Here is a 25667-nt window from a genome sequence, read left to right on the forward strand (position 1 = left end):
GGAACCACTGGAACGAGGCTCCCGTCACGCACGAATCCCCCAGACCCCCATGTCGGGGCCGCACCATGCCCTCCTCCCGGGCTCCTGAAGTGCTGGGGACAGTCTCCTCAGCCTCCACCCCTGCCGTCCACACAACCGGGAGCTAGATCGCCGATGCCCCCCCCCACCTCCGCCAGGACACCCCATTCCCCGAATGCTCGGGGGGTCTGTGGCAACAGGCACCTGCAGGACGGCCAGCCCTCCCCATCTTCAGCTCAACCCAGGCTCCAGGACGGAGCGGACATTCTCTGACACGGTGACGGGTAATTTCCAGTAATTGCTTTATTCCATCATGAGAGCCTAATCTATCTTTTCCATCACCCGTGCCCTAGGTCACCTCTCCTCCGGCAGTACTGACGCCAAGAGGTGGGGCCGGCCTAACCAGGTGGGCAGGCGGCCTCCGTCCCCCCGACCCCGAGGCGGAGCCCTGGAAGCTGACTCCCAGGGTCTAGGGGACCCGGAGACCTCCTCGCCCCACAGTCCTGGGTGTGAAAGCAGAAGGCACAATGACGCCCAGTCCCGCAGAGACGGGGGTGGCTGACATCTCGGCACGGGGCTTGGTGACAGTTCTTGGTGCCGTACGGGAAGAAATGAAAACGAAAGCACAGGGACCGTCAGATCTTCAACTAGTAATTCCTCAGACAATGGTAAAATAAAAGGCAAAAAAACCAAAAAACAAAACAAAAAAAAATTGTGATTTGGCAAACTGTTTTCTTAAATTTTAAATTAGAAGAAAAAAACATTCACACAGAAGAGATTCAACTTATCTGCTTTGAAGAAATATATTAAAGAAAATGGAAGGTTAAAAAAAAAATCAAACCCCAAATAATGGTAAAAATAGACGTATCCTCTGTAAAAATCTGGGCTAATCTACTGAGTCATTCATATCTATTCAGTATTCAGAGCATGAGGTGAAACACCAGAGTATAAAAAAATTAAAAACCAAAAAGAGATACTGCCCTTGCGCTAACCCGCCAGCCTCACGGCTCGCTGGGCCTCTGGTCACCGGCCGCTGGTGGCTACAGTGTCTGGTCCCTCCCGCCCACCACAGACCTCACTCGAGGCCTTCAAAGCTCCTCCCTGGTCCTGCTCAGTTTTGTGGCATGTTCTTCTACAAACTTGCTCAAATGTTCCAGATCTCGGTTTCCATCCTCAAACTTTATCGGGTTCTTTTTGTCCCCGCTGGGGGCAAAGTAGATGGTCGGGAACCCCTCGACTTTGTAGCGGTTGTTGGGGATGTCGTTGGCGGTGGCGTCCATCTTGGCGATGACCAGATTCTTGTGGCCCTTGTACTTCTTGCCAAGGGCGGTATACTCGGGCTCCAGCTGCTTGCAGTGCCCGCACCAGGGCGCGTAGAATTCGATGAGGACGTCCTTCTTGGGGTCCATCACGATGGAGTCAAACGTCTTCCCCACCACGACCTTGACAGGTCCCTTGTTGTTCTTGGGCACTGGCTGGGACTTGACAACCGGCTTTAGTTTTCCTGCCCGGGAAAGCAAGCAGGGGAGCGTGTGAGTGCTGCAAAGGCCCTGGGCTCTGGCGGCCCTCACAGGACCAAGTGGCGAGGCCAGCCCGAGTGCAGGACGGGCGAATCCAATGTGCCAGGCCAGGTGGAGCCCACCTCTACTAGCGGGCCCCTTAGCTCTCTAGCCTCCTCACCCCTTCTACTCTCCCAGTTCCTATAAAGGCCAGAGAGCCTGTTGATGGTCACACCCCAGGCCCGATGGGACGCTGGGCCCCGTCCGGCAAGGAGGTCACAGGAGGGGGGGCCACCTGGTACGAAGGGGCTCTGGGAAGAGCCGGCAGCTGGGGCGGGGAAGGCCTGCAGGTACCAGCACAGGGAACGTTGGCAGACGGCGGAACGAGGTCCGCAGAGGACTCCGCCCCACGCCAAAAACTGGGCCGAGGTGCTCACCCAGATCAACAGAGATACCCTGATGCCTCAGAGCAAGTTTTCCACGTGTACAAAACTTACTTCTAGGTCCAAAAGCCTGCTTTACACATTAAACATTTTAAAAATAGGGCTTCTCGAAATTTCTGAGATACCAGCCTTTTGTTACAAAAAAGAAAAGCAAGCGAGCACGGGGCCTGTCTGTGTCCGTTCTCCCACCCCCCAGGTACAGGAGAATACACGCAGGGCCAGGCTCACCAGAAGGGAGTCGGGGGATGCAGTGTTGGAGCACCAGGTAACCACCCCTCCCGCCCCCAGGCTCCATGTGGGGAAGCTCAAGACCAAGGCTCACCTTTTTTGAAAGCTCTGACAAACTCACGGAGGGTGTCAGAGTCAAACTCGTCAGGCTCCATGGCGAACTTCCGCCCGCCCTCGTCCAGGATGGCTGCGTTGACGTCCTCGCCGCTCTCGCTGAGCCCCAGGTCCTTCACCTCCGTGGCAAAGTCATCCTCATCAGCCACGGCGAAGGTGTACTCGGGGAAGTCCTTGGCCACCTCCAGGACCTTGTTCCGCCAAAACTGAGTGGCTGAAATGGGACGGAGCACTGTGAGCTGAGCCGTAGAGATCAAGTTTAAGATTCTGTGGCTCAGACTCTCTGACCAGGCTCAAGCCTCACTTGGAGAGATTAGCATTTCTGAAAAGCGTCCTCCCTGAGCAGGTGGACCTTACTCAAAAGCCCAATGAGCCCAAGTGGCCTGTGTCCAGTGACATAAACCCCTGCCTGCCTGAGGATCAGGGGCTGGTCTAGTCCCAGCTCTGCCGCCCCATCTCTAAGAGATCTCTGGACTCCACACTAAGCTCCCCTCGTGCTCAAAAAGGAAGGAAGAAGGGCAGCTCTATGTAGCAAGGAAGGAAAATTGCCTTGGAACCACAAATACAAAATACACCCTTGCGAACCCGCAAGGTCTTAGGTGCAGGATTCCTAAGTGCGAGAGCCAAGAGCCCCCACCAAGAGCCCCCCTCCGCTGGACAGGCCCTGGGGTCTCACCAGCTCTGTAATCAAAGCTGAAGTCCACGCTGTAGTAGACGACCACCAGGGGGCGCCGCGTGTACCGCTTGGCGTCATTGGAGGTCTTGCGATGGCCCACCAGGGGCAAGGTGTGCTTCAACACGTGGTCCCTGATGGCCGACCCCTCGGTGGTGCTCTGCAAAAAAAAAAAAAAAAAAAAAAGGGGGGGGGGGGGGCAGGTGAGGAGCAGTTTCACGGAGGCGGGGCTCATCTCACCCCACCTTCCGCTGCCACTGTTAAGGAATAACAGCTCCGAAGGGACGGGCATGGGAGAGGAGCCGTCTGGAGGGGAGCTGCTGGGGGAGCACACCCAGTAAGACCCTGGTGTCTTTCAGGGCCTCTTTCCTCCACTGACCCCTAAGTGAGCTTCTCAGGCTACGGCAGACAGCATGTGACCTTTCCTCTGGGTCTGGGCTGGCCATCGGTGTCAATTAAAAACAGCTGCAGGGGGCACCTGGGTGGCTCAGCCGGTGAAGCATCTGACTGCGGCTCAGGTCATGATCTCAGGGTTCGTGGGTTTGAGCCCTGCGTCAGGCTCAGTGCTGATCGTGTGTCTGCTAGGAATTCTCTCCCTCTCTCTGCCCCTCCCCAACTCACGTTTTCTCCCTCTCTCCCTCTCTCTCTCTCTCTGTGTCTCTCAAAATAAAAAAAAAAATTTTTTTAAAGAAAGGAAAAGAAACTGCTGCGGGAAGGCGGGCTTCCAACCGCTGTTCCCACGGCTGAACAGAGTGGAACGATCTATCTTCCCCTCATGTGACCTTCACTACAGCCCCACCGGGGGCATTTTACAGAGGTGAAGGGAGGGAGGCCCAGGGGCACACACCTGCTGAGCAGCTATGCTGGGCTTCGAATCCTACCTTGAGAAACAACACCCATGACTACCGGTTACACCAGAGCCCGGCCAAGCTCTCAGGGAAACGCGGAGCCAGACAGAGCTGCGTGGCTGGAGGCTGCTGCACCTGAGGCCACGCCTCCTGAGACAGGGCCAGGAGGCGGGGCGTGCGGGGCTCAGCTGTCTGGTACCAGGCACCCGTCCTTGGACAGGCTCAACAACAGTGGCTCTTAAAGCTGGTTCACGAGGCTTCCCAAGTGTTTTCCAGATGAGATGGACCCGACTGACAATTTATGCAGCACCTGTGACCAGCTGGGCACAGCGGCAGTGGCTTGGGGACACGGAACTCAGGCGACCGCCCCAAGGGACACGCAGGGCCCCCTGACTCATGGTAAGACAGTCTCTGAATCAGAACCTCCAGACACCAGCCTCACAAACACATTACAGAGGAAGAAACTGAGGCACGGCCAGGCTGAGTTGCTCACCCAGGTCACACAGCTGCAAGTGGTTGGGGAACACCACACTCTTGGCTCTGGGCCCCAGTCCTGTCAGGATGGGACAGTCAGGGAGGTGGCCCTGTGTAGCACTAAAGGATGGCAGGAATTGCCAGGTGGGAGGGGGAAGGCGCTCCAGGGGAGGAAACAGCAGGAACCCAGCAGGGTACAAAGTCCCAGGGGAGGGGAGGGAGCAGGGGGAAAGTGCTGGAAAAGCGCGCAAAGAGGACGGCAGGTCAGGACAGCCGCTGGACTGAACATCACCTGGAAGGTGACCTCAAGAGTAAAGCAGAGTGGCCCCAGGGCACACGTGCTCTACAGCTGGGCACGTGCCACCCACAGGCCTGCGCCGAACTCAAGGGCAGAGCCGGCCTCACATCCTGCAAGCAAACAGCTACTTTCTTCCGGCAACGCTTCTTGTGCTGACTTTGCACCTGGCTTCACCGTGCCTGTCCTGCCTTGGTCTCTCCTTCGCCCAGATTTCCAAATCCACCTTTTACAAAATCGCATTTCACTGTGTTGTGTAAATTTTTACAAAGCAGTCTTAAATAATTCCGGCAACAAAGGTGGCATGTAAGCAATGCCAATCTATTTATTTGTTTTAAAGTTTATTCATTTGTTTTGACAGCCAGAGAGCAAGCAAGCAGGGGAGGAGCTAAAAGAGAAGGAGAGAGAGAATCCCAAGCAGGCTCCGCACTGTCAGCATGGAGCCCGATGCGGGGCTCGAACTCACGAACCGTGAGATCATGACCTGAGCCGAAATCAAGAATCGGGACACTTAACCGGCTGAGCCACCTAGGTGCCCCATCACCGATCCATTTAAGGTAAAGAGTAAAAGGCAGCGATGTGTATAACAAACTAGACCAAGTGGCCCTTAACCTTTTGGGGGTTAAGGACCCCTTGAAGCTCTCTATGGAAAGCTGCAGACCCCTTTCCCGGGAACATGCACACCACCTGGAATGGTGCCTGGTTCCTGGGGTCGCCTGAAGAGGAGGCGGAAGGGACAGGAGAGGGAGCAGCCCCCGTATGTCCAGGGGAAGAGAGGGGCCCTGAGCCTGAGCAGATGAGCAGATGTGGCCATGAGTGAGACTCCAAGGAGGAGCCATGGTGTTCACGACCCAGGGAATCAGAAAGATTCAAGGTGGCCTCTCCAAGGCCCCACATGCCCCCTGTTCACAAAAATGGATCAGAAGGTACGAGGCTGGGGGCGCCTGGGTGGCGCAGTCGGTTAAGCGTCCGACTTCAGCCAGGTCACGATCTCGCGGTCCGTGAGTTCGAGCCCCGCGTCGGGCTCTGGGCTGATGGCTCGGAGCCTGGAGCCTGTTTCCGATTCTGTGTCTCCCTCTCTCTCTGCCCCTCCCCCGTTCATGCTCTGTCTCTCTCTGTCCCAAAAATAAATAAAAAAAAACGTTGAAAAAAAAAAAAAAAAAAAAAAAGGAGGTACGAGGCTGCTCCCTACGGTGCTCACCCTGCCTGGGCCGCCACACCCTCCAGGTCCCAGGAGAGCCCTGGCGGGGGAATGGGGGCACTTGCAGCTTTCCCTCAGCCTGCCCCTAACCGGTGGTGGCAGTCTGGGCCATAGCTCACTGCTCTGCAGCCCCGTCTATCCAAGGAGAGCTCTGGGACCCTTGGCGTCGACGGGTCTTCCAAATCTGAAGATCCGCTCACAGAAGCGCCGGGCACCCGTGAAGCACTCCGGACACGGAGCTGGATACAGGCTCACCCCGGGCCAGGAACCCCTCACGCCCTTCTCAAGGGAGTGTGTCGCACGGTTTCGGAAGAGGGGGGCTGGGTAGGCCAGCGGAAAGAAAAGTAAGGCCAACCCCATGTGCCGCACTCCATGGCTCCATCCGGTGGAGAGAGGCCTGCATCACTCTGTACCCTCAGGGCCTCGCCTGCCCTTCGGCTAAGGGGGCCTAGGTCAGAGACAGGAGCACGTCCTGGCCCAGAGCAACGCTGGACGTGCAGGCCAGGCCCGCAGTGGCCGGGCACCCAGGGAAGCTGGCGCTGGGCTGCAGGAGCATGAAGAGAGGGAGCAATGCTGGTAGGGGTGTGAGGCCCCCAGACCCCCCAATAAACCACCGACCACCCTGCTGCCTGCGCTCACGTCTTCAGCCTCCCAGGAACCTACACCTTTACCATGGGGTCGGGAAACGGGGGCCTGGAAAGGCTCCAGGCTTAGAACCCCAGCGTTGGCTCAACCAGCAGCCTGAGGCCGATCAGAAGCCTGGGTGTACAACGCAGTGATCAGTTCCACACGCCTGAAACTAATATTATGTTGTAGGCTAACTGGAATTTAAATAAATATTTAAAAAAAAAAAAAAAAAGGCAGCCTGGGGCTGCGGTGGCCGCTGAGCCCTCACGCACCTGGATCTCCATCACGTAGCTCCTGGGCTCGAATTTGGACTGGAATTTCTCAGGCTGCATTACAACCAACTTCCCAGAGGAGACTTTCAAGAACTTTGCAATTTCAGTGCTGAAAGTGTGGTGGAATTTGTAATCTTCTCTTAGGTTGTTGGCTGAGGAAGTAACAGAATGGTAAGTACACAGTTTATTAAACTGCCTGACAGATCTAGGCTTAACTCATGACTCTTAAAGCTGTTGCCCTGCAAAGACCATGATTCCCACTGTGAATTCTGTGTGGACGATACCTAGAGTATGAACACTTGAGGTTTGGATTTTAAAACTTGGTACAGGTGTATTGCCTTAGAACCTCTATATCAGAATTGGCTTTAAAAAAAAAAAAGATAACCGTTCACGAAACAGCTCAGAGTTAACTGGTCAAGAGCTACTGTCTCCAATGCTGAGAAACACATTAAACCCCCAGACAGTTCGTGTGAACAGGGGAGCGTCACACTCTGTTATACCCACAAGGCGGCTTTTCACACGCAGCCCCTGCGAGTGGGCTGGCCTCTCCCCCTCGGACTGGTGGCTGGCCCGTTTGCAGGCTGCAGGCTTTTTGCTATACACACTTTCACTTAGATCTTGTCAGACTCTCAAGATGAAACCCCCCAGCCTGAGAATACTCTAGAACGGGGGTTGGCAAACCTTCCGGAAAGGACCAGACAAGATCTTTGGCTCTGTAGGCCATACTCTCCTAAGCACTCAACTTTGCATTGCAGTGTCAGAGCAGTTAGACAGCATGTAATAAAGCGTGGCTGCGGCCCTAAAAGACTAAGGAGACCAGGCAGGGGCTGGATCTGGCCCGCAGGCCAGTTTCTCCATCCATGCCCTGAATCCCCCGGGGGCGGGGGGAACGCACGTCAGTTCTCCACGCTGTCCTCACTGAGGCATCCAGACCCATCCTGAGCGGAGTCTGTGGTCCAAGCACTGGGTAAGACCTCCAATGGGTCCCCCCATCCTGCAGGGCGACTGGTTATAGGAAACATACGTACTGGGGGAGGTGGGAGACGGCTTTCAAAATCAGCCAGACTTAGATTCAAATTCTAATTCTGAGACCTGCTCATTATGTGACTTTAGGCCTCCCCGGGCCTCAGCCCCTCCTCAACAGAAACATGGAAGTCTACCCTGTAACCCCTGGGTAGGCTGGGGCTTCCCTCGGCGTGTTTCTTCCTGGCTAGTTCCCAGCAGGTGACACGGTTACTTCATCAGTTAAGACTGATGAAGCACCTTGGCTCCCGCGTTGGACATGGAAATGGGATTTCCCTCTACTGTCGGTTTTACCACGTTCATCTGCACTTGATGGACACACGATCGTTCTCGTGCAGCACAGAAATTAGCACTAAGTGGCAACCGGTGCATTGAAAAGTTGCAGCCGCTACTCTAAAGCAGAAAACCAAGCCGTGTTTGGAGTGGGGTGTAGGGCATCGGAAAGGACGCAACAAGGCCGGAGGGCATCCTCAGGGCTGCTGAAAGAACACATCTTCCACTCCTGACCCAGAGTCATCCAGCAGGGCAAGTACGCCTGCCACCAGGCAGGAGCCTGACAGTGGGTCTCAGGATGGGGCGAGTGCGACGTGCCCCACAGAACGCCACCTCTGACCGCTGTTCACCTCTCAACGCTAACACTGGACCTTAGCATTACCAGGCACGTTTGCTAGGTGCTTTGTCCACATCAGCTCAATTAATGTAACAACCTCTGATGTAGAAAACACCAAGTCGCCACCTGTGGTCCTTATGCTAATAATGGCAGAGCCAGGATTCGAACCCAGGCCAGAGTCAGAAACCCTCACTTTCTGGTCAAGACCCTGCCCTTGCAGAGAGACTGGGAAGGGGTGCCTGGAGAGACAGGGAGACAACGAACATGGATGAACGTGACCGTGGCCCTGCTCCTCCTCAGAGCCCAGGGAGACGGCACACTCAGTATACGATCCTATCACCCGTGTGTATTCAAGGCAACAGGGACTGACCTCTAACCCCAACCCCAGAAAGGCAAGTCTGTTCCCACAGATGCTATTGCAATCCTTCATCAAGCTGTCCCCTCGAGTGACGCCCCAGGAGCTTCACACAGGAGCAGCAGACTCCCCGACAACCTCAGACGGCCTGGGCACGTTCGCTTCATCCAGCCCAGAGTGCCACTACTTACCGGCTTCCTGGTACTGCTGGTAGGCCGGGTCACTCTCCCCCGTAAAGACCCCGATGATGATGACATCGTCCCCGTCCTTCAGGAACTCCTGGACCTGCTTCAGAGCCACGATCGCCTTGGAGGGCGGCCCCGACTGCTCGATCATGTAGTCCACGATCCCTGGGAGCCGAGCACACGCCTGAGGAGGGGCGAGGGGCTCCGAGGCGCTCCACCCACCGCTCTCCCCGGCCCCCTACGTCCCCCAGGACACCCCCCTCCCCGCTGAGGGAACACCAGGAGGCAAGCCTACCGTATTTTTCCCGTGGGCCGTTGTAATCAAAGGGTTTTCCCTTGCGGAAGATTTTCAGGGTGGGATAGCTAGAGACGTCGAACCTCTTGGCCAGGTCTGTTTCGGCAGTGGCGTCGACCTTGGCCAGGGGGATCGGGGGGGAATGCTGGCTCAGCTCCTTGGCCGCCTTCTCGTACTCGGGGGCCAGTTTCTTGCAGTGTCCACACCTGTAAGAAGCGACCGTTGTCAGGAGCCTGTTCCAGCACGAACACAGTCTCCCATCCGAGCGAGACACAGAGGCCCGGCCCTCGAGCAGCTCCGTTAGACCCTGCAAACCTCTGAACGTCTCCTCGGGGAGGGGGTGGAGCCGGGCCACTCCGGAGGCCAGCGTGACATCACAGGTGCCACTCACACAAGGTGCACACAACACACACACACAAACAGGAGGGAGTTGGGGGGGAGGGCGGGTAAGACATGGGAAAGGCGAAGAAAAACAACGATTTTTCTCCATTGCAGTCGGGACAGGGAAGGACACAGGTCAGGGATGGCTTCATACAGGAGGTGACAGTTGATCTGGGACGAGAGAGACAGGTAGGAAGCGGACATGAGTTGGTGAAAGGTGGGTGAGGGGAGGACAGACCGAAATAACCACATTAACAAAAGCACAAGGACGAACAGTAACCAACCCTCGCGGACGCCGCCCAGCAGGGCAGCAGAGGGTGGGCCTGAGGACTCCGTACCAAGAACCGACGGCTCACACGGGGGCAAGGACCTCGCAAGTCACGGGCTCCGCGTAGTGAGCTGAACAAAGCACTGCCTTGTCAGGGTCCCCGGGACGCCTCGGGGCTGCACCCTACAGCAAGTGAACTGTCTGCAGCTACAAGAACTGTTCTCCGCGGGGTCAGAAACCAGGTGAACCTGCTCTCTGAGCATTTACTGAGCCTGTGACGTCAACGGGCAGCTGAGCCCAGCCCCCGGCAACTAGAACTTAGGATCCGTAACCCGTCGTGAGACGTAACCTCACAGCCGTCTCTCCTCCAGCACCGGCACCACCTCCCGGGTCCCCTTTGTGCCGGAAACCTCACAAGAGGGGCCATGGCAGCCCTGCTCTCCACGTGCCCCAGGCCTTCCTTCCCCCTCCCACCACCCCGTCTTCTCTCTGCACGTGCACACCCCGTGAGACCAAGTGGAGTGACTTCTGCTGCAGAATCCAGAGCCTGGGGTCACTGTCGTCTGCCCCGCGGTCACATTCCTGACTCTGGTCTACACCGCACACCCTGATGAAAAGCAAGCCTGCTCCAGAGTCAGAACCGCTAGCTGCCCCGTGATGAATGCGCCAAGGTGAACTGCGAAGGCTGACCATCCTCCTGGACCCCTGGCCTCGACGCTCACACCTCCCTTGAAGACAGTCCACTTTGCTTTGCTCTGTCTTCTCCGGCTGCCCACACCTCCGTGCTCTCCTCAGGAAGCACAAGAACCACATACAGCACCTCCACCAGCCACTCTCCGACTGCCTTTCTTTCCGGCATCTTCTTTCCCACGTCCGGGTCCCCTCCCCTGAATGATCCCTGCCCCCGCATTCTGATCCTTTCTGCTCTCCTCTTGAGTTCTGTCGTCGCCTACAATCTGGGGGCCAGAACTGGCCACGTCACCTGCGTATGCTGGGGTCACGCAGGCCACACCCCTCCTCAACTCTAAGGGACTGGCCCACTTCCTCCGCAGAGCTGGGGATTCCAGTTCTCTGACAGGGAGCGGGCTTCGATCCCAACCCACGTGCTAGGGCCACAGCCCCCAGACAAGAGCTCTTCAGGCGCCCCCGGCCAGGTTCTGCTGTTTCTCTCCTACAAAAGCTGAAGCCCTGAGGCCGGGGGGTTGGGCAGGGGGCCCAGTGGCATCGAGAGGCCAGGGTTGTGATGGACAAGAGGAAAGGAGGCAGGGCGAGTGGAGAAGGCAGGAGGGCCGCGGGACCCTGGAGGCTCCGACTGGAGAAGGGGACACATCTGGAGCATGAAGCGAGGCTGAGGGTCATCTTCGAAGATCTGTTCCAGAACAAACAGCCACGAGTGGAGACGAAGACAGATAAAACCATGGTTCGAACCCCTCAGGAGGCAGCGAGGCGGGAAGAGGCGGCCCGAGGCCACCAGCTGCCACCACCCTACCCACCGCGGTGGCAGCTCCGCAAGGTCCTCCTCATCACAGCTGGACGAACTTCCGTGAACAGCATTTCCACACCTGCTACGGCCGTGTCCCCTCACACTGCCCCCCAGAGCCACGGCCGTCCCAGCGCCTTCCTGCGTGTTTCCTCAGGGACACGCCCTCGGCACATCGCTGGGCAGGGCAGGCGCGCGATGACAGATGGACCCAGCAGGCACAGGCCTGGCGCATGAGGGAACATGGACCGCCTTGTGGCCCCACACACGGGCTCCACTCTCCTCTGTGCTACAGGCCTGTGTCTACCCCGTCCTGTCATCTGGGAAAAGACCACCGCTCTCTGGAGGACTCAGCAGTCAGTTCGGCCTTCACGCATGGCCGGGCGGAGGGGGGAGGGCCGTGGCAGGACCCCGTTCTGCTTCACACGCAGGCATCTGTCTCTGACGCCCTCTACCCAGGGGCTATGGGGGAACCGAACGCGGGACAGGGCTCATCGTACCCGAGTACATGGGACAGATGGCATCTTACCAGGGGGCATAGAACTCCACCAGAATGATGTCTGCATCGTTCACCACTTCATCGAAGTTATCCTTGGTCAGCACAAGCGTGACTTCTGGTGGGGGCGTCCAGCTGGGCTGGGAGATCTCTTTGACCTTGGCCACAATTTCTGAAAGAAACCACACAAGACTGAGCACGGGCAGACCTCACTGCAGAGGCAGGCGGGGAGGCGCCGACAGACAAGTGGCAGGGCCTCGAGGAGAACGGGAAACATCTGATTTCCCCAAATCCACCGGCAGCTCTCGCCAGCGCCGCTCCGCAGTTTGAGGCCACAGTTCAGGGTCGAAGGTCCACGGTTTCCGCCAAACCCCCTCCTGCCCTTTTTCCATCCCCTGGTGACTTCTCCGACGGCCCAACGCCAGCTGGCGAGTGAGACCCTGTTCTTGCCCCGCTGCGGTGCTCACCGCAGGCCAACAGAGGGGGTCTCCCAACGTCTGACCACACGTGCCTCGGAGTAGCCTCGAGGGCGTCCCCTTCTCAGGTACAGAGCCACACGCGTTTCATCATGTTACATCCGGCACGCGTCCCGACACGTCCGCAAAAATCAAGGAAAACGAGGAGGAGCAGCCCCTCCCCCTGCTGCCCGGGCCGCGTCGGCGTCACCTGGGAAGGCATCACAAACGGGCCCGGTCGTGGCCCCGCTCCCCAGAGATGGAGTCAGTGACGCGAGTGGGACACGGAACAGACTCTCACGAGGCACCTTCCAAGTGGCTCTTAGGAGCAGTGCGGGCACACTTTACATTCTTCTTTTTTTCTTTTGCTCTGCACTCACCAAGGAGCCGGATCTGAGAGCCACTCCTGCAAAGCAGGAGCCTTCAGACGGAAGTAAGCACAGCAGCAGACGCACGGCATGTCCACGGCGTGAACCCCCGCGCCACCATCGTCGGGGAGGCCCATGTACTAAAACGCACTTGGAGACCACACTGCTCTCAAGATTCCAAACTGGCCACACCGCTAGGGGTCAAATGTTGGGACCAGATGTCCACATATATAAGCCTTTAAGGTTTTACTTTATTTATCTATTTTGAGAGAGTAAACGTGTGGGCGTGCGCATGGGGCAGGGCGGAGAGCAGAGGGAGGGAGAGAAAATCCCAAGCAGGCCCCACGCTGTCAGCAGAGCCCAACTCGGGGCTCAAACTCACGAACCAGGAGATCATGACCTGAGCTGAAACCAAGAGTCAGACGCTTAACCAACTGAGCCACCCAGACACACCAAGCCTGTTTACTTTTAAACGAGAAGTACACGGCTTTCAGCCTGTCCTTCCATGAAGTTCCTCTATGTGCTGACATGGGTAAGACATTATTTGTTAGGTAAAACACGAATGTGCACATGATATGCTGACAACTGTGTGAAAATCACACACACACACACACACACACACACACACACGCTGCCACCTTCCTGGAAGGGAGCCAGATAGCCAGGCTCAGGGTGGAAAGGCTATCCCTTATCTACCTCCTTGAATTCTGAACCACGCAAACATATTTCTGGTAAGTTCTCAGACAGATACAATGTGAAAGTAAGTACTGATGGATGTGAGGTCTTCTTTGTGCACCTACAATGGGCTCCAGTGCTTAGAAGATCATAGGACTGACCCTCACACCAGCTCAAAGAGAATTCAGATCAGACCCAAGTGACCTCCTGTTCCTCGGACGAGGAACTTGAGGCCTGGCAAGGAGAAGACACTTGTCCGGGACCAGTGCTATGTCACGACTGTAAGACCCAAACCTTAGTCAGTGCCATACCACACCAGGAAAGGAAAACGTAACATAATTTTTTTTTTTTCCTAGTGATTAAGAGATATGGTGAAGAGGGGCACCTGGGTGGCTCAGTTGGTTAGTTCTCCAACTTCCGCTCAGGTCATGATCTTGCAGTTTGTGAGTTCGAGCCCTGCATCAGGTTCTGTGCTGATAGCTTCGAGTCTGGAGCCTGGAGCCTGATTTGGATTCTGTGTCTCCCCCTCTATCTGCCCCTCTCCCCTGCTCACGCTCTGACTCTCTCCCTCAGAAATAAACCATTAAAAAAAAAAAAAAAAAAAGATATGGTGAAGATACCACAACTTGATTTGTTCATTCGTTAAAAAAAGAATTTAGCGGGGCGCCTGGGTGGCTCAGTCAGTTGGGCGTCCGACTTCGGCTCAGGTCATGATCTCGCGGTCCGTGAGTTCGAGCCCCGCGGCGGGCTCTGTGCTGACAGCTCAGAGCCTGGAGCCTGTTTCAGATTCTGTGTCTCCCTCTCTCTCCGACCCTCCCCCATTCATGCTCTGTCTCTCTCTGTCTCAAAAATAAATAAACGTTAAAAAAATTAAAAAAAAAAAGAATTTAGCTTGTGCCTAATGTCAGTCAGGCAGGGATCCCTCGGGCTTGGTTTTGGAAGAACCACCTGGCTCCCAGTGCCTGTAGTTCCTAATATGGGGTTCTGGACCCACAGCCTCAGTAAGCCCGGGGAGCCTATAAGGAATGCACATCATCGCGCCTGACCTGAAGCGTAGTGAACTGGAAGGCTGGGATGGGGCTCAGCACGGGCTGCGGGAGCCCACCAGCTGAGTCTGACGGAAGCTCTACAGCGCCGCCGAGAACCTGGCCTCGGGCAGCATGTGACACACGGCCTCCAGATCTGGAGTTTCATGGTCTGAAACGGGAAGAGACCCCTGCCACCCTAGGACAAGTTTATTTTGATCTCAGTTACCTGGAACATTCCAGCAGGGACCACTCCCAGCCCACACAACTGGTCTTCCTCTCTATTTCCCAAACTCCCCCTCTCTCAGCTTTCCTGTGGGAAGACAGTCCCGGCCTCATCTCCCCCTGCAGCTCAGGCTCCACTCACCTTCCTGGGTCCGGGAGCCCTCGTAGTCCACAGCCTGCCCCTTCTTAAGGACCTTGATGGTGGGGTAGCCGCTCACGCCAAACCTGCTGGCCAGCGCCGACTCCGAGGTCGCGTCAATCTTGGCCACAGGAATGGGAGGGTCATTCTCCTTCAAGGCACTGGCGATTTTTTCATATTCTGGAGCAAACTGCTTGCAATGTCCACACCTGAGAAAGAGATTTAGGGAAGGAGAAGCAGGTTAGCTGTACCCATGGAGACTTATACCCAGCAATGCACACAAACGCCGGGGCACCGGGACCAGAATGATCGCAGTCGAGAGAGAGAGACACAAGGTAACACAACGAGGAAGCCACGGTGGCTGGAGTCAGACAGACGTAGGCCAGAGTTCCCGCTCCGGGCTGGACACACACTCTCAACACCTCCAAACCCCAGTGCTTTCACCTGTAAGCTTCTCAAAGTCCATCAAGGGACCCCTTGTGAGGGGTCTATGAGGTTAAAAACTCTTTACCAGGGGCGCCTGGGTGGCTCAGTCGGTTAAGCGTCCGACTTCAGCTCAGGTCATGATCTCACGGTCCGTGAGTTTGAGCCCCACATCAGGCTCTGTGCTGACAGCTCGGAGCCTGGAGCCTGCTTCCGATTCTGTGTCTCCCTCTCTCTCTGCCCCTCCCCCACTCATGCTCTGTCTCTGTCTCAAAAATACATAAAAACATTAAAAAAAAAACCAAAAAACCTCTTTACCAAAGACCCTTCTGGTTGTCTTCGTGCATTCCCTCAGAGCACACGGTGGAGTTTTCCAGAGGCTACATGACAGATCACAACGTCCGCATAGTGATGATAACACGTAAGGGTTATCATTAAAGATGAATTAGTATTGAAATTTCTCCGTTTTAATGTTCAATATGGTACATACTGATTGCCATAATCCACACAGAAAGCTATCTGGAGGGCACCTGGCTGGCTCAGTCAGTGGAGCGTGTGACTCTTGATCTTGAGGTTAGGAGTTCAAGCCCCATGTTGGACACAGGGCCTTTAAAAAAATAAATTAGCTTTCTGTGCCGTTAGCATTCTTGTAGCCATGGTGAACGTTCCTAAAACCCGCCGGACTTTCCGCAAGATGTGTGGCAAGCGCCAACCCCACAAAGTGACACGGTACAAGAAGGCAAAGATTCTCCTTACACCCAGGGAAAGCGACATTATGACAGGAAGCAGAGTGGCTATGGTGGGCACACACAGCTGATTTTCCAGAAAAAAGGCTAAAACTACAAAGAGGACTGTGCTGAGGCCTGAATGTGTTGAGCCCAATTGCAGATCTAAGAGAATGCCAGCTATTAAGAGACGCAAGCATTTTGAACTGGGAGGAGATAAGAAGAGAAAGGGCCAAGTGACCCAGTTCTAAGCTTCTTTTTTTGTTACGTTATGAAGACAACACAGTCCTGAGGTTACGTTCACTTCAAAAAAATAATAACAATTAACTCCTTAAAAAGCTATTTGGAGTCACAAGAGCAAAAAGCGAGAAGTGGCGATCTATTATTACTGTTAGTTAATAATATGACCTCACGAACCTGTTGTTAAGGACTACTTAGTTACCTTGTACGGAACACCTCTCACTTGAACATCAAACGCGGGACCAACCACATGAGTATATCTTAACTATCTTGTCTCAAAAGTGAACCAAGGAGGGCAGAGGAAAGAGGACGACAAGAAGGAACAGAGGCCAGCAGGAGAGGGGAGGAGGAAGGGACACAGACCTGTAACACTGCACACAGTGGTGGGGGGGGAGGATAGAACGAGCGGGGCCCGGGAACTGTGTGCCCTTCCACACCGGAAACCACCGTGGGCCAGGCTTGCACTCGGGCAGCATGTGGTGGGAGCAGGGAGGTGGGGTGGCCTTGACACAGGTCAGGGTAGAATCTCTAACAAGGGACGTGTCTGTCGCCAACGCGGGTCTCCGCGGCGGCACAGCTTGTTAAACGTGCCCACGCCCCGGCCGTGGCTATCAGAGGTCACGTTCACATTCTGAACTGCTAAGGACCGCGTTCCACGAGGGCCGGCTCCCTGGACGCGGGGTCCCTGGCGTTCCTGCACCCGGACACTCCCACCCCGCCGGGGTCTGGACGCCCGTGAGGCACCAAGCGTGACAGCCCAGAGGAACCCCTCGTCCAGGCTGGCGGAGCGAGGAGGATGAGGGTCCTTACCATGGAGCATAAAACTCCAGCAGCACCGTGTCTTTGTCTGCCACAAAGTTATCAAAGTTTGCGTCGTTCAGGATCAGGACCCCATTTTCTTCTTTCACTTCCAAGTCGTCTTCCTCCTCGTCGTCGTCGTCCTCCTCCTCTTCATCCTCAATGGCATCTTCCTTATTAGAATCTGAGCAGAAAATACCCATAATGTTGGGAACCTGGGGACTCTCCTCCTTAAAAACTTTCCTAGGACCCCAAGCCCTCAAAGAGTGGCATGAGTCCTGAGTGGCCCCTGAGGACCACGAGCCGGGGTGGTGACATCAGGCCTCCCCCACCCCAGAAATTCAGGGTAGAACCTGTAACAAGGGACGTGTCTGTCGCCAATGCGTTGTCTCCGCGGCGGCACAGCCTGTTACATGTGCCCACGCCCCGGCCGTGGCTATCAGAGGACACGTTCACATTCTGAACTGCTAAGGACCGCGTTCCACGGAATTCCGCTCCCAGTCTGTACACTGGGGAGCCACTTAGGATTTCACTTCAAGGGAGGTCCCGGTTAAAGGGTTTGAAAACCACAGGTCTAGAATTTAAAGTCTCAACGCCCCAGCGGGGCTTGAGGGCAGGACGAGGCGCCTGTGCAGACGCAGCCCCGCAGCCTAGCTCCACGTGCCCCCTGCCCAGCCTGGGGGAACCCTCACCGTCGGCGCCTCCCCCTGCACTGGGATCTGATCCGCTCCTCAGCACCACCCCTCTGCGGGCTTTCCAGGCCTCGCCCCTGTAGCAAAGCTCCTTTATCCACATCCCACGCTTTATTTTTTAGGGCACCTCATTCTCTGGTTACCCCATGTTTGTGCTCCAGGGCAAGGCCAACTTTCAACGACATCTTCTTCCTCACTGACTACGCTTCCCACAAGTAGGGCCTCACTCAATCTCCCGTAACAAACACGTGCCGTGCCGGGCCCCCCAGACAGCACCACGCTTTTCGTTCTGGAGGATGGACTACTGACCAATTCCAGTTCTCTGACTAACCCCAGCGATCTCCAGGGTGGGAGCTCTCCCACGAAGAATTGTGAAGATTTACAGGGTCAACACGCGTCAAAAATACACAAACCACACCTTCATGGGATGCCTTGCCCGGAAGCAAAGCTCTCTTCCCAGAACACGAGAATCTGGGAGTTTAGCTCACTACCCAGGGATACAGGAATCTTCCACCAAACTACACGTACGGGGCACCATGAGCTGTTGTTAACCAGGATCCCCGGCTGCTGTCGCATCGGCAGACAGAGGTGCAGGAAGTACCAGAATGGCAGCAACCCCGGAGCCAGGTCATGGCCAGGGTCCCGTTCTTCCTTCCGGAGGGGCTCCCTGGGAGACAGAGCAGCCCCAGTGGTTCTGTGTTTGGGGCTGAGGGTGAAGTCAGCCTCGGGATTCTGGAACCTCCGGGACTCGCCCTGGCTCAGCCCTGCCCCTGACTAGTCCAGGGCTGGCTCCGTGGCTGCCGGGACGAGCCAGGGAATGGGTCCGGGTGGCCTGGCAGCTTTGCCCGTTTCCGTGAAAATCTACCAATCGGCAAACTAATTATAAAAAACCCTCAACCCTCAACCGCGTCCCTTCACGCATCCTGCTGCTTTTTTCTGGCTTCCATGTCTCTCTCCAGCTTACGGAGTAAGATTTCTCCTTTGTGGGGGGAGGAAGAATGGCCTCTAAAATCCCAAAAGAAAAGCCACCGATTTGACAAGTATGAACCGAGCAGACTCTCCTTTCCTGGGACTGGTGCCCCCCAACCCTGCCCCCAGGGCCATCGCCCTCTGACATGTGCTCTTTCCCTGGCCTCCCTCCTGCAGAGGCCCCGGGCCCCCAGCAATGTCACCAGGCTTCCTGGATGTGGAGGAAGGCAGGACCTGGAGGAAGACAAAGCAGGCTCGGGCTCCGTCTCCACCTCTTAGGCTGGCGGCCTAAACCGAATCCCCTCCCCTGGTCACTGGCAGGCAACACCATACACTCAGGTCTTCTGTCAATCTGAGAACCTAAGGCTCTTGGGAACCTGAGTTTAAAACTGGCTGGCGAGGGCTCCCCCAGGTTCTTCTGGAAATACCGCCCACCCCAAGCCCGCAAGGCAAGAACTCAGTACTGAGCTTTCCTGTTACGGCCTGTGGGACAGCAGCTCCGTTGGCTCTCCAGAAGGCCAATCTGCCCACCCTTCGCTTTAAAGTCCTACCCACGATGACCTGTGTAACGGCTGCGCACTTGAGGGCTTGACGCGGGAATGTTCTGCAGGTTCTCTGCTCCAAGTCGGGGCTACGAGGCACCCCACGCCCTGCCTCCAGAGGCTCGCGCGGGCCGGACAGCCTGTTGACAGCAGTGAGGCAGGGCCTGTGGGCCATGCGGACCCACGCTCACTGCCTGACTGCCCTGCCCATTCGAGAATCAGATTAACTTGCAAGCAAATGGAAAGACTGGAGGCCGGCTGGAAAGAAAGCACCGGGAAACTTAATCTGCGCTTTAAGCTAGGAAATACAGCGGGGGAGGAGTAAGCACTTGGCGATCCGCTCGGAGAATGGGGATAAGGTGAATTTTACAAAAAGAAAAAACAAAGATGCCTTCTCACCTACGCTCAGCCTGATCAGGTCTGTGAGCACAACTAGTGAGTGCTCTTAAGTGGGTGTCCCTGAGCTACCACGGGACAGAGTTCCTTAAGAGTGAACTCATTTCGGGGTGCCTGGTAGCTCAATTAAGCATCTGACTTTTGGTTTCGGCTCAGGTCACGATCTCACTGTTCATGAGTTCGAACCCCGAACTGGAATCCTTGCGGAATCCACGCTGACAGTGTGTAGCCTGCTTGGGATTCTCTCTCTCTGTCTCTCTCTCTCTCTCTCTCTCTCTGCCCCTCCCCTGCTCATGCTCACTCACATGCTCTCTCTCAAAATAAATAAACTTAAAAAAAAAAAATCTTAAAAAAAGTGAACTCATTTCTTGATACTTGAAAAAAAAAGTTTTTTTTGGTTTAAATGACAACAAACAAAACGACAGGGCATTCCCTACATAATTAAAGACTCTCAAATGCATTAAGTCATGCCTCTACCTTTCCATCCCTTCCCAGCTTGCAGATAACCCCAGGACTGGACCCACTACAATCTGAGTAGGCAATGTCTCTATATTCCTACGTACTAGGAACCCACCCACTCCTGCAAGGAAAACACCCCACATTAAAAAAATTTTTTTTTTAATATTTATATTTGAGAGAGAGAGAGAGAGGGAGACACATACACACACACAGAGCGTGAGGAGGGGAGGGGTAGAGAGAGAGGGAGACACCAAATCCGAAGCAGGCTCCAGGCTCTGAGCTGTCAGCACAGAGCACTATGTGGGGCTCAAACCCACGAACCGTGAGATCGTGACCTGAGCTGAAGTTGGATGCTTAACTGACTGAGCCACCCAGGCGCCCCAAAAATATCCCATATTTTAATGGGCAGGCCGTTTTTTCACTGGGCTTCACTTTGAAGATTGGGACATTCTAGGATAGAAAATACATCCACCTCTTTGTGTAAGTGGCCTGAGATGATCTCTGAAATGGTTCACTACTCACTTGACCCGGAAAACCCGACAAAGTCATGCAAATCAAGAGGTTCAAATCTTCGTGTTCACTTTAAGAATACACGGGAAACTGCCCAGGCCATCAAGGGCATGCATATCCGAAAAGCCACCAAGCATCTGAAACATGCCACTTTGCAGAAGCAATGTGTGCCATTCCCACACTACAATGGTGGGGTTGGTAGGTGTGCCCAGGCCAAACAGTGGGGCTGGACACAGGGTCGGTGGCCCAAGAAGAGTGCTGAATTTCTACTGCACATGTTTAAAAAGGCAGAGACTAATGCTGAACTTAAGGGTTTAGATGTAAATTCTCTGGTCATTGAGCACATCCAGGTGAACAGAGCCCCCAAGATGTGGCATAGAACTTACAGGGCTCATGGTCAGACTGACCCATACCTGAGCTCTCCCTGCCACATTGAGATGAGCCCCACAGAAAAAGAGCAGACTGTTCCTACACGAGGAGAGGAAGTTGCACAGAAGAAAAAGATATCCCAGAAGAAACTGAAGAAACAAAAACTTATGGCCAGGGAGTAAATTCTGCACAAAGCACAGGGAAATAAAAATAAAATCAGAGAAAAAAAAAAAAAAAAAAAAAAAAATCCAAAGCCTTCCAGCATCTTCTGGATGGATGCCATTCTCTTTAGCATGAGGCCAATGAAGCCCCTCACACCACCTCCACAATGCTCAGCCTACATGGTAAGACCACTCCAGAAGTGGGGGCCCCTCCTCCAGCCAGGCCTCTGCCATCCCTGTCCACTCTCCACTGTTTATCTGACGACAACACCGGAGCCTTGCCCAGCCTGGACACAGGCAACTCCTTTCAAGATGTCCTCATTCTACCTCCTCAGCTGCTCACTCTTCAATCCCCACCAGAGAAGTGCCTAGAACAGGTGGATAAACTACCATCAGGTAAAAACCATGAAGCTTGCATTAAACAAGGAAAAAAAGAAATTTGTTATCAGACAGATCATTAGAGGTGATATTTATTAGGTGCCAAGCACTGTGCTGAGCTTTTTAAACACACTCTCTCACCCCTGGAGGGAAACATTACATGCACTTTACAAATACAGAAACGAAGGCACACAGAGTATTAGTCACGTGCCCAAGGATCACAAAACTACTCAGTGGATGGAGAATCCTGACCACTCAACTGCTCTGGTATACTGTCACAGCAGATTTTCTTTGCAATATGCCGAAAGTTTTAGGCGGAATCAGGTGGTAATTACTTCTCAGGAATGAAGAGAGAGGGGCTGAGCAGTTCTTTAGCACTGCACCCAAGTGACTTTCCGCTTCACTTTTAAATCTAAACCAATCCCAGATAAAAAACAGACAACCACCTGCATCAAAGTATTTTCCTTCACTATTTTTAGCTGGATGTAAAGATGTGAAAAGTACCACGGATTTCTAATCTGAGACACAGAAAGTCCCACAACCTAAGGCTTATACCACCGGAGCTTAAGTTCTATTTGGCAGCCATATTCTCGGGATGGGGGAGGGGGAGGAGTGTCTTTTAGATCCCAGACACCACTGTGCTGTCTGAATCTAACATGTAAGAGGCAAAACAAAATCAAAACCTAAAGACTGGGAACATCTAGGGTGGAGGGAAATGTGGCGCCAAAATAAATCCGCAGGACAAGTTACATATGAAAGTGAAGGGGCAGGGAACCCCTCCCTCAGGGATGGGAAAGGGTCAAGGTAGGGACTAGAAGCCCCTCCCCAACGCGCCCCCACCTCAAAAGCACATGCCCTGCAAGACCCACCATGACCATGACAACTCCAGAGATTCCTGGGATCACCCCAGGGGCAACTGCTTCCCAGGGCCTTCATGGGATTAGTGACCTGTCACCCAAATGATACACTTGCTGGTCCTAATAACCCTTGGGGTCCACCCAAGTCTGCCACTCTCTCAGGCCTCTTGAGAACTGCCCCCCAAAGAGTCACTGGATCAAAATCAAGACAAAATTATTTTGCTTTTTAGCTGCGTTCCAAAAACTACTCTCCAGCCTCACTAGTCCTGAAACTTTGAGGTGCTTCCCAAAGTTTAATGTGCATATGAAATCAATGAAGAAGTTTAAAATACAGATTCCAGGGCACACCCCTGCAATCTGCTTTGGTATATTTTGGGCCTCTGTATTTAAATAAGCATCAGATGATTTGGATAAAGGTCCCAAGACACACCGTTATCTGGTTCCTTTCGGCAGGTGCTTTTTCCACCACGTGCCGAATTTTACTTCCTTTTCTGTTTTGGCGAAGGCTTGAATCAGTGACCCACACAGAAGTTACTCAATCTGTCTGAAAGGGTATAAAGTTCACACACTTCCCCCTACGCACTACTATTAGAAAAGGGGGGTTATTTATACTGGAACAAACTGGCTAGGGGAAAAAAAAAAAAAAAAAAAAAAAAAAAACAGGTCATCCGGAGAAAGGCCAGAGAGGAAGAAAGTTAAGACCAGGAATGGGATGCCTGTTCTCTAGGAACAGTATTCTTTTCTTGACTACTACTGCTTTCTAATTATGGACGTTTTCTCATACCATTTGTTTGCAGCGAGCTGGTTTCAAAGAAAAATGTGGCAACGATGGCTAGTAGCTGTCTAATGTTCGTACTAGAGCGGGAGCTCTATCGGCCATGGCCACGCTCATCCTATACTCCCAGAAGCCTGCTCGGTGACTGGCACATAGTAGGTGTTGAATAAACAGGCGCAGAGGAAATGGAACCTCTGGTTTCTAACAAATGCAAACCAAGCCGTCCCTTTCTCCCTCAAACCAAAACCCAGGTGCTATTTCTTCCCAAATCTACAAACCGCATTTTTAAAAAGTAAGATGCCTGCGGCCCGCCGCTGCCCGGGAGAGCTCCCACTCTCACCCCTTCACCAAGACCTGTTTTGCAAACAGTGGCCCCCTCTGCCTTCCCGCTCCCTGGGCGTGCTCGCCTGGAAATTTTAACCAGCACCCTTGCCAAGAGCGAGCAGTCAATCTGAACACGAGTAAAAACTGATTAGAATCTGGGTGAAGGAGCCAGTTGCAGAAAAGGCACCTGACACCCTCTCCGCGTCCCAAACCTGGTAGGCAAGGGCTTGCTAAGAGGCCTCCGCCGCCGTCCTCTCCCGGGATCTCCTAAGCGATCCCGCCCACCGCTACTGCCCTCAAACTCCAGCAAGTTGCCGCCAGTAGCGGAGGGGCTCCGCACGGAACCCACCGGTCCAGGGTCGCACCCACCCCGGATCTCACCCGTGGGCCCCTGCGGCCCATCAGGCGCGGCCCACCGCTGGCCGCTCACCTTCGTCCGGCCCCCCGGCGCTCGCCACCGCCAGCAGCTGCGCCAGCGCCAGGAGCAGCACCAGCAGGCAGGCTTTCCGGGGCCTCATCGTGGCAGTGCGCAGCGCGGCCTCCCCACGCCGTCGGCCCCTGGGCACTCCCGGACCTCGGGCCCTCGCCTCGCGAGCGAAACCGGAGGGAAAGCGAGAAACCCCCCCAGGAAGTCCTCGCCGGCGCTCGGCTGGGGGCGGGGAACCCACCGCCCGGCCAATCCCAAGCGGACTGGAGGCACGGGCCGCGTGCGCCTCGGTGCGCGCCGGTGCTCCGCGGCGCCGCCCTCCTCTACGGCCCTCCTCCCCGTCCTCCTCCGCGCGCCCCGCGGCTCGCGCGTTTAAAGCTCCGAGCCCTAACGTGAGGTGCCCCCTTCTGATTGGCTGCGCTGCAGCCACCAATCAGCGGCTGCCACTCGGTTTGCCGGGAGCGCACAGGCTGAGAGAGGGAGTGAGGGAGAACAAAGGCGGCGGGCCAGGGCCAGAGGGGCGGGGCCGGGCTGCGCATTGGGGCGCGATTGGCCGTCGGCGCGCTGGGCGGGGTGGAACCTGGGAATGTGGGGCGGGGCGGGGCTCCGGGTCCCTCAGCGGAGCTTGGCAGGAAGAACACGTGTCCTTAGAGGAGCTCCAGGGAGAAGGGCAGTTGGTAAAACCAGCCCGATAAGAGGAGGGTTGAGGTCGAAGCAGCAGAGGGGACTGAGCCAGTTCTGTTAATGGGAAAAGAAGGGAAAGTGGCTCTTGAGTCTGCTCTTTGTTCGTGGGCTTCTCAGTTTTTTTGTGTGTGTATGAGCAAATAAAAGTGTGCATTTTTCCCCCCTGGGTTAAAACGTATATTGAGCTGGGGAGCGGGGATGAATATGCAGTAAAGGTAATCCAGACCTAAGAGTTCTGGAAGCTGCTCTCCATGGTTTCATCTGCGAACAGACCATCAGTTGCTTGTCCAAATTTTGTCTCATGTTGTTTATTGCTCTTGTAATTTTCAGCAAAGGTGCAATACCAGGTAGGCAATCTAGTGGCTTACATATATCTAAATATGGTCCAAGTTTTCCCTCTTGACAACTGAAAAGAAAATTAGGTTAAAATAATTTTTGTAAAAAAAAATAATAATTTTTGTATGCCAAACCTGTGGTTTGAGATTTCTTCCACATGTGAGGATTAGTATGCCTAAAGAATTAAAGAAGACAAATTGGGGAGGGGAGGGGACTGTGGTCCAGGAGAATTTTTCTGTGTATACAGATTATGTTAGGAAGAAAGAAAGCTGGCTACTTACAGGCTTTATCATTTAGACCATTTTAATTTAAAAATTTTTATTGAATTCCTATAAATCTGATGGTTCTCTCAATTTTGTAGGGCGGAAAGACATTCTGCAACTAAGTATACACTGAGTGACTTACTAGAATGCTATTAGTGTAGAATATCGAATAATTCAATATCATTTTATTTTTATGTATTTTTTAATTCCAGTATATTTAACAGTGTTGTATTAGGTGTATAATATAGTAAATCAACAATTCTATACACTACATGATTCTCATCAACTAGAGCCCACCCAGAATTTTTGTCTTTCACGGCAATTTTCTACAGATCTATATTTTATTTTTATTTTTTTAATGTCTATTTATTATTGAGAGACAGAGACACAGAGCGTGAGCTGGGGAGGGGTAGAGAGAGGGGGAGACACAGAATCCAAAGCAGGATCCAGGCTCTGAGCTCTCAGCACAGAGCCGGATGCGGGGCTCAAACTCATGAACCGTGAGATCATGACCTGAGCTGAAGTGGGACACTTAACTGACTGAGCCACCCAGGTGCCCCTACAGATCTATATTTTAAAGAAGTTATTTCAATGTTTATTTTGAGAGAGAGAGAGAGACAGAACATGAGTGGGGGCGGGGGGGGAGAGAGAGAGAGAGAGAGAGAGA

General features: G+C 54.2%; 2 protein-coding genes and 1 pseudogene across 2 annotated transcripts; 2 read left to right on the plus strand and 1 right to left on the minus strand.

The window, feature by feature from the left end:
• Window positions 1–489: 489 nt before the first annotated feature.
• PDIA4 (protein disulfide isomerase family A member 4) lies at window positions 490–24090 on the minus strand. The gene is made up of 10 exons (XM_049642052.1): window positions 23721–24090; window positions 16871–17042; window positions 14676–14881; window positions 11819–11957; window positions 9161–9366; window positions 8872–9030; window positions 6693–6844; window positions 2979–3135; window positions 2283–2516; window positions 490–1522 (listed from the first exon to the last, which is right to left on the minus strand). Exons 1-10 carry the CDS (start codon window positions 23806–23808, stop codon window positions 1107–1109), a joined length of 1929 nt encoding a protein of 642 aa, XP_049498009.1. The 5' UTR covers window positions 23809–24090; the 3' UTR covers window positions 490–1106.
• LOC125930276 (60S ribosomal protein L36a-like) lies at window positions 15746–16107 on the plus strand (annotated as a pseudogene).
• On the plus strand, window positions 20423–21030 carry LOC125930275 (60S ribosomal protein L17-like). The gene has a single exon (XM_049642054.1). The coding sequence runs from the start codon at window positions 20423–20425 to the stop codon at window positions 20975–20977; it is 555 nt and encodes a 184-aa protein (XP_049498011.1). The 3' UTR covers window positions 20978–21030.
• Window positions 24091–25667: the final 1577 nt, after the last annotated feature.

The sequence above is a fragment of the Panthera uncia genome, chromosome A2 (genome assembly GCF_023721935.1).
Source record: "Panthera uncia isolate 11264 chromosome A2, Puncia_PCG_1.0, whole genome shotgun sequence".
In the NCBI taxonomy this organism is placed as follows: Eukaryota; Metazoa; Chordata; class Mammalia; order Carnivora; family Felidae; genus Panthera; species Panthera uncia.

Coding starts and splice junctions, on each gene's coding strand:
- LOC125930275 (XM_049642054.1), top strand. CDS start 20,423: ATGGTTCACTACTCACTTGACCCGGAAAACCCGACAAAGTCATGCAAA.
- PDIA4 (XM_049642052.1), bottom strand. CDS start 23,808: ATGAGGCCCCGGAAAGCCTGCCTGCTGGTGCTGCTCCTGGCGCTGGCG. Junction 17,043..23,720: donor CGCCGGGGGGCCGGACGAAG/GTGAGCGGCCAG, acceptor TTTTCTGCTCAG/ATTCTAATAAGGAAGATGCC. Junction 2,517..2,978: donor CAGCTTTGATTACAGAGCTG/GTGAGACCCCAG, acceptor GTCCCATTTCAG/CCACTCAGTTTTGGCGGAAC.